This window comes from Aphidius gifuensis, linkage group LG4 (genome assembly GCF_014905175.1).
Source record: "Aphidius gifuensis isolate YNYX2018 linkage group LG4, ASM1490517v1, whole genome shotgun sequence".
Taxonomy (NCBI): Eukaryota; Metazoa; Arthropoda; class Insecta; order Hymenoptera; family Braconidae; genus Aphidius; species Aphidius gifuensis.
In genome coordinates this window covers 6,591,696-6,599,454 of record NC_057791.1, presented here as the reverse complement: position 1 = coordinate 6,599,454, position 7,759 = coordinate 6,591,696, and the positions used below count along the sequence as shown (strand labels likewise).

Below are 7,759 nucleotides of genomic sequence, written 5' to 3'. Positions count from 1 at the left end.
TGATGAAACAGGTTGAATGATAAGATTTTATATACCTAACATAACTTAAATTACCTAACCACTAGCGGGACGCGAACTCGGATCGTTCAGATTACAACTACGGGCCTTAACACGCGCGGCCATGCTGTCTATCGATGATCGGATGTGATTTTTTGCTTTCATAAATTACATCAACTAAAAAAAACTTAAATTAGAATTTGCGACGTAAGTAAATTTAACGTTAAAATAAAATACGACAATTTGTTAAATTGTCCCTTGTCATTTTGTTTTAGAATTAAAATTAAAATTAAATCCAAAAAATATTTTTTCTGATAATATTCTGGTCAGAATCTGTTCAGGAAACCTTATTCAGGATACGTTCAGGTTTCCTGTTCCTTTCCTGAACAGAAAAACTGAATAAAAAAAATTAATTTATTTGATAAATTTTTCCTGATAATATCCTGGTCAGAATCTGTTCAGGAAACCTTATTTGGGATACGTTCAGGTTTCCTGATCCTTTCCTGAACAGGAAAACTGAATAAAAAAAATTAAATTATTTGATAAATTTTTCCTGATAGTATCCTGGTCAGAATCTGTTCAGGAAACCTTATTCAGGATATGTTCAGGTTTCCTGTTCCTTTCCTGAACAGGAAAACTGAATAAAAAAAATTAAATTATTTGATAAATTTTTCCTGATAATATCCTGGTCAGAATCTGTTCAGGAAACCTTATTCAGGATACGTCAAGGGTTCCTGTTCCTTTCCTGAACAGGAAAACTGAATAAAAAAAATTAAATTATTTGATAAATTTTTCCTGATAGTATCCTGGTCAGAATCTGTTCAGGAAACCTTATTCAGGATATGTTCAGGTTTCCTGTTCCTTTCCTGAACAGGAAAACTGAATAAAAAAAATTAAATTATTTGATAAATTTTTCCTGATAATATCCTGGTCAGAATCTGTTCAGGAAACCTTATTCAGGATACGTCAAGGGTTCCTGTTCCTTTCCTGAACAGGAAAACTGAATAAAAAAAATTAAATTATTTGATAAATTTTTCCTGATAGTATCCTGGTCAGAATCTGTTCAGGAAACCTTATTCAGGATATGTTCAGGTTTCCTGTTCCTTTCCTGAACAGGAAAACTGAATAAAAAAAATTAAATTATTTGATAAATTTTTCCTGATAGTATCCTGGCCAGAATCTGTTCAGGAAACCTTATTCAGGATACGTCAAGGGTTCCTGTTCCTTTCCTGAACAGGAAAACTGAATAAAAAAAATTAAATTATTTGATAAATTTTTCCTGATAGTATCCTGGTCAGAATCTGTTCAGGAAACCTTATTCAGGATATGTTCAGGTTTCCTGTTCCTTTCCTGAACAGGAAAACTGAATAAAAAAAATTAAATTATTTGATAAATTTTTCCTGATAGTATCCTGGTCAGAATCTGTTCAGGAAACCTTATTCAGGATATGTTCAGGTTTCCTGTTCCTTTCCTGAACAGGAAAACTGAATAAAAAAAATGAAATTATTTGATAAATTTTTCCTGATAATATCCTGGTCAGAATCTGTTCAGGAAACCTTATTCAGGATACGTCAAGGTTTCCTGTTCCTTTCCTGAACAGGATTGAATAAGGTTACCTGACTTAAGGAAATCGTAAGGTGTCCTGACCAGGTTCGGGTCAGGAATGAGTCAGGTTTCCTGAATAAGGAATCCTGATCCGTTTCTGATCAGGGTTTGAGGTCAAATAGGGCATCCTGAACATTTTTCCACTCGGGAATACTTCTAAAAACATGAACAATATGTCTTGAACCGAGACACTTTTGTTCATAATCCAAGAAGCATACTTCTAAAAACATGAACAGTTTGTCTCGGTCCAAGACACATTTATCCATAATCCAAGAAGCATACACAAAACATGAACAGTTCGTCTCGATCCAAGACACATTTATCCATAATCCAAGAAGTATACTTCTAAAAACATGAACAGTTTGTCTCGGTCCAAGACGCATTTGTTCATAATCCAAGAAGTATACTTCTAAAAACATGAACAATTTGTTTTGAACCAAGACGTTTTTTTCATGATTCAAGAAGTTTTTTATGATTTGGATTAAGAAGTCTTTGTCTCAATCCAAATCAACTTTTTCTTAATCCAAATCCATTTTTTTGCAAGAAGAAAACTTCTATTATTAAGAACTTTTTGTCTCAAAAATAGAAAAAATTTTTTTCAGTGTATTATTTAAATGATTTTGTGTGTGTCGAGGACAGTTGTATTTTTTGAGATTTTCCTCTGCCGACAGCTGATTTATTTTCTAATAATTTTTGTAAATCAATTCCAGGCTAGCTTGTAATAAATAAAATTAAAAAAGATAACATGTAAGCTAAGGACATATTAGAGTAAGTGAAAAAAAACCATGACCAATCAAATGTCTGGAAGACCGATGATGTTTGTCCTTTTTATATAAGGAATAAATAATCAAACAAGGATTATAAAATTTTTTTAAATAATATAAGCTGATAAACTATATAAAATTTAATCATTGATATATTGTAATAGATGTAATATGAAACATTGGTTGTGCTTTTGTTTATTAATATTTGAAATAAATTTATAATTTCATTAAATAATGTTTGTTTATTGAATAATTTCTATTCAATCAATGAGTCGTCAAAATAACGCCTTAAAACAACTGCAGTGATAATTTTCACTGTAGTCGTTTTGTGACGTCATTTGGAACACTCAATCTGCTAAAAGCCAACTGGCAAGAGTTTATGATGGGGAAGCTGCCTCTTCCACATTTTTTTTCATAAGAGCCCACCAGAGTGAGTGAGTGAGAGCTATGCTTCTCCGTCATAATTAACTCTTGCCAGTCGGCCTGTACCGAATTGTGTTGACTCTTTTTAAGACGTAGTTTTGTCATGGCTCTAAAAATGACTTAGTTCTTACAAAAATTCCCTTGGAAGGTTGGAAAGTAGGTTTTGTCATTTTTTATAGGATTATACAAAATATAAATAAATAATACATAAATGAATAAATATACATGCAAGTTTTATAAAAAAGATCGTACCATATCACTGCCCGAATAATTTTAATATTGATATTAATATTTTTTTTTATTAAAACGCATGTATATATTAGATCTGTGAACTTGCTATCTTATGTTTTTCCTGTTTTCGATGACGAATACGCAGTACTTAGGCGTCGCCTTCTAGAATGATTAATACACCTCTACTCTGATAGAAATAGTTCTCCGACTTTCTCCGGTTTTTTATGCAAATGACCAATGGTTGGAGAAATGGCAGAGCAATTCACTCCAACTTTTTTCCACCATACCTTTAACTTTTTTCCAACTTTTTTTTTAGATCGGCAGCTTTTTTTTGACGTCTATCATTTTTGCGATTTGAGCCACCCTTTTCCCCCCAAAACCGATACGCGACGCGAAAAATTCAAAAAAAAATTCAATTCCCCTATAATTTCCGACACCTATCATATTTTTTTCAAAATCAAAAAAAAAAATAGTAGATTCCGACCTTTATTTCCTGGACTAATAGCTGTTTGATCAAGTTAAAACGTGTTTAAAATACTTGATGTAAACATGCACACATGCAAATAAACAGACGAACTTCCCCGATTTCATGATAGGAGGTGTGTAAGTCGATCACAGAGCAAGCCAACTTTTATATTTCTATACCAAATGTATAACAAAAAATAATATACTACTATCCTACAATATTCTCATTTATTATATTATCATAATATTATAATTATATGAATTAGATTATGTGAATCAGTTTCATGTCATATTTCCTATTGAATATTCAATTGATAAGCCAGATGAGTTGAATGAAGTTGATAAATTGGATTCAGTTATTATAACAATTTTATTTGAAAAAGTATATTTAAAATTAATAATTCAATCTGCATTGTCGTCTGTATCTTGAGTTTGTAAAAATTTACGACGTGACTCTTGTTTATTGAGATCAATTGCCCATTTTTGCCTTTCACCAGATGCAAATGTTCCATAAATCAATGCTCCCATTAAATGGATAATTCCTACAATCATAAGTACAATTTTCCATTCATCAGCAGACTGAAATCGAGAAAAAAAATTAGTATTCACTGTGCTATGGGTATAAATATATCATAGAAAAATTATTAAAGTTATTGACCTTGCTTTTAACAATATAACCAGTAAGACTTGGACTGATGACTCCAGAAATTGTTCCGATTGTGTTACCCATACCCATTAAAACACTGGCATGTTGAGGTGCAATATCTAAACAATTAACGAGAAATCCAGAAACAGCAAATCCACCGGCAGAATATGATATAATAATGCAAACCATTAATATAGTTGGGTCTGCGCAAAAGTAACCTGCTGCTGCCATAAAAATTGCTTGTAATAAAGATGCACCACAAGTTAAAAGTTTTCTCACCTACATCAAAAAACAAAAAAAGATAACATTTTTTCATTCCATTCGCTAGGCTATTGATTGTGGCAATCATGGTGTCACGGAGAGTGGTAGTAAACTGCAAAATTGTTGGCAGTCATAGGGCAGTCAGGATTCAGGAAAATTTTCATAATCTCTACAAAATATTTCTGACTGCCAAATGATGCGGCAGACACGGAAAATCATAAATAAAAAAACAAAAGACAACTGCCATTTGTTAGTCATATTATCATCCAACATTACGATTAATAGCCCCTTGATTTCATATGTAATATACACACACAATTTAAGAGCAATATATTTTTTATGACTACCTGAGTTGTTGTTAAATATTTTTTTGAAAGCAAAAAATCAGCAAGGTAACTTGAAATCACCATTGTAACAGTCGTTGCAATATATGGAAGTGCTGAGATGAATCCAGTTTTTTGAATTTTAGAACCTAAAACATCTAACATGAAAAAAACCAGATAAAATTATAGAAGGTATAAAATAATGAACTATCAAACTTTTTAAATTAAATATATATATATACAAACCACGCATTAATGATGGAAGCTGTGTAACCATTGTGTTATGTCCCCAGACTTCACTAAAATAAATAGCAAAAATGGCCCACACTGCTGGTGATTTGAGGATTTCTTTCCATGGATGTGATACAATCTGCTTAAAGGAGAAAAAATAATTTAAAACAGTAAGTCAATTTCCAGAAAAATATATAAAAAAAAATTATTCTGAACCTTTTTGTCATTGTTCGGCTCGAGAGTTTTCTTAAGATAGGCAAGTTCAGATGGTGATATTCGAGGATCGTCTTCAGGTCTATCTGAGACAAAGTACATCCACATGGCGAACCAAAAAATTCCCAATGAACTTGAAATATAAAATAAAGATGCCCATCCAAAATGATCCGCAATTATTCCAGATAATGGTAAACCGACAAGCACAGCAACGGTAGTACCTGTGTGAGCAGCAGTTGCGAGCCGCGTTCGCTCCAAAGGAGGAGCCCAGTTCGCCCAAATAGAACTCATGGCGGGTATTGCAATTCCCTTTTAATATAAATGAATAAAGTAATTATTTATCAATAACAATAATTATTATAAGGTGTTGGGTCCTGTGAACATAGTTTAAACGGTATTTGTTTAAAAAGCATCATTTTGTAGAAAGTATCATTTTTTTTACAAATTTTATTGTCATTGTTATTATTGAGAGATCTAGACTTTTTGAAGATTCTTTTTTTTGAGCTTTATATAAAGTTTTTACGTTGATTTGTTAAAAACTTATGACCATTTTTTTTTTTCAGCAACAAATTCAATACTACGGCTAAGCCCTCGGCAATCACTCTGCGTACAATAGTAATAATAATAATATTAACCTCGAAAGTGCCTTGAACAATTCGCAGAGCAATCAGTAAATATACGCTTATACGTGTCAAAGGTGGTGTTAGTAACGCCAAAAGAGTGGCAACACCAATTCCATATCCAAAAACTCGTTTTCCACCAATTCTTGAACTCAACCAGCCTCCCAAAAGTTGGAAACAAATATAACCATAAAAAAAAGAACTCAATATAAAACCTCGAGTTCTTGAATCCCATTGAAATTCTGGTTGTTCCTAAAATTGATTTTAATATATATTATTTTTATATTTTTCCTTGAAATTTAATTCACATTTATACATTGTATACTCAATTTATCAAACTTACATCAGTGTCACTTGTTGTCATGGCAATTATTGCAATACTAAGATTAACTCGTAAAACCATTAAAGTAAAAAAACCAAAAAATGCTAATATCGCAATAATTATACGATGCTTTTTCCAAAATTTCCACCAAGCATCATCTTTTTGTATTTTCAATTGATTTTCCTCGTCTCTGAGTACATGCGAGTCTTTTTCAAACTTTGGTGACTCGATTTTGTCCATACTGGAAATTTTCGAAGAATAATTGCTCAATTTTTTTTTTTTCTACAACTAAAATTTGAAATAATATAATTTTAATAATTAAACTCACTTGTACGTTGCAATATGCAGTGATACTATATGGTTTTTACGCTAACTGCAAAAATGAGAACGAATACATGAGATACTACTTTTTCGTGCCTTCTACTTCCCGGATATATTCGCTTGACTTTAGTTTTTTAAAAACATGAGTTAACTAACTGATAAATTGTATTAAACTGCTTCTTTCATAAAGAATAAAAAATCCATCTCCAAATGACTGAAGTTTGAAACATTAACTTGTCAAAAAACGGAATGAAAATCGACACGTGTCAAACACTATATAATAAAACGCTGTCGGAGAACAATTATGTATAGTACTAAAACTGAAAATCTCTCAAGTTAAATAAACTACTGAGATTAATTTTATATTCTTTTATACTTTTTATTTTTTTATCGACAGAATTTATAGATGCATCATATCAAACGGCGTCAATATTTACTTAGAATTGCAGATAAACTTGAATTTGTGAAGGTGTCATTAATATTCCGTACCATACCAACAAACAAACTAACAAACATCTGCATTTAGCATCAGTGATTAATTGCTAATGAATATTGAATATAAACATTGATTTTTAATGAAATAAAATTATTTCCCGTTTGAATATTATATTCACTAAAGTGAAATTTCCATTAATAAATAATATATATGTATAGATTTGTAAAGTTTCTTGGTAACGTATGAAAATAAACGAGAACCGGATTAACAACCTCGAGATGCTATGATGCAGTAGAAAAAATTAGAATGGCAAAATGTTTAATCTATTGTTTATTAATTTGAATGTGACTGAATAAAAAGAAGCCTTATAATAATATGCTAAAATAAAAAATCTATTAGGTAATATATTCAAGATTGTTTTTTTTAATAACCCGATGAGTTCCTTTTTTTTTTTTTTTTTACCTTCGTATCTAATTGTATGTTTCAAAACAAAAGAGTTTGAGTACAATGGATCAAAGCATTAATTGAATTCAATAACAGCAAATTGAAAATTGTATAGATACAAATACTATCGAAAAATAAGTACTTTTGACTTTTTTTCTTGAAGTTTTCGTTGATTAAATATCATATATGGATAAAGTAATGAGCAGTTTTAGATTATTTAACAAACTAATTTTTTTTTAATATTAAATAACATAACAGTGGCTCTCTATACACATATTTATACATACACATAGGTATATATGTCGAAAGAATAAAAAAAAAATAATAATTAGTCTTGGTGACTCGAAGAATAACCGACACTTGGCCGGTGAATGGCAAGTCATAGATTGACTTTACTTTATTATAAAAAAAAAAAACAGACTAAATAGTTAATATCGTGTATATCAAAATATTGTTA

At 30.6% G+C, this 7,759-nt stretch overlaps 3 protein-coding genes across 3 annotated transcripts; all 3 read right to left on the bottom strand.

The window, feature by feature from the left end:
- Nucleotides 1–3,698: 3,698 nt before the first annotated feature.
- Nucleotides 3,699–4,873, bottom strand: LOC122854944 (vesicular glutamate transporter 1-like). The gene is made up of 2 exons (XM_044155981.1): nucleotides 4,144–4,873; nucleotides 3,699–4,064 (listed from the first exon to the last, which is right to left on the bottom strand). The coding sequence occupies exons 1-2, from the start codon at nucleotides 4,360–4,362 to the stop codon at nucleotides 3,888–3,890; spliced, it is 396 nt and encodes a 131-aa protein (XP_044011916.1). The 5' UTR covers nucleotides 4,363–4,873; the 3' UTR covers nucleotides 3,699–3,887.
- Nucleotides 4,671–5,267, bottom strand: LOC122853801 (uncharacterized transporter slc-17.2-like). The gene is made up of 3 exons (XM_044154221.1): nucleotides 5,163–5,267; nucleotides 4,962–5,085; nucleotides 4,671–4,873 (listed from the first exon to the last, which is right to left on the bottom strand). Exons 1-3 carry the CDS (start codon nucleotides 5,265–5,267, stop codon nucleotides 4,671–4,673), a joined length of 432 nt encoding a protein of 143 aa, XP_044010156.1.
- Nucleotides 5,268–5,665: 398 nt separating this feature from the next.
- On the bottom strand, nucleotides 5,666–6,341 carry LOC122853800 (sialin-like). The gene is made up of 2 exons (XM_044154220.1): nucleotides 6,123–6,341; nucleotides 5,666–6,031 (listed from the first exon to the last, which is right to left on the bottom strand). The coding sequence occupies exons 1-2, from the start codon at nucleotides 6,339–6,341 to the stop codon at nucleotides 5,666–5,668; spliced, it is 585 nt and encodes a 194-aa protein (XP_044010155.1).
- Between the last annotated feature and the right edge of the window lie 1,418 nt (nucleotides 6,342–7,759).

Excerpts from the sequence above, each read along its gene's own strand:
- LOC122854944 (XM_044155981.1), bottom strand. The coding sequence starts at position 4,362 with ATGGCAGCAGCAGGTTACTTTTGCGCAGACCCAACTATATTAATGGTT. Across the intron at positions 4,065-4,143 it reads GTTATATTGTTAAAAGCAAG|TCTGCTGATGAATGGAAAAT; the intron begins GTCAATAACTTT and ends TCTCGATTTCAG.
- LOC122853801 (XM_044154221.1), bottom strand. The coding sequence starts at position 5,267 with ATGTGGATGTACTTTGTCTCAGATAGACCTGAAGACGATCCTCGAATA. Across the intron at positions 5,086-5,162 it reads AGCCGAACAATGACAAAAAG|ATTGTATCACATCCATGGAA; the intron begins GTTCAGAATAAT and ends TCCTTTAAGCAG. Across the intron at positions 4,874-4,961 it reads GCTTCCATCATTAATGCGTG|ATGTTTTAGGTTCTAAAATT; the intron begins GTTTGTATATAT and ends TTTTCATGTTAG.
- LOC122853800 (XM_044154220.1), bottom strand. The coding sequence starts at position 6,341 with ATGGACAAAATCGAGTCACCAAAGTTTGAAAAAGACTCGCATGTACTC. Across the intron at positions 6,032-6,122 it reads TGACAACAAGTGACACTGAT|GAACAACCAGAATTTCAATG; the intron begins GTAAGTTTGATA and ends AATCAATTTTAG.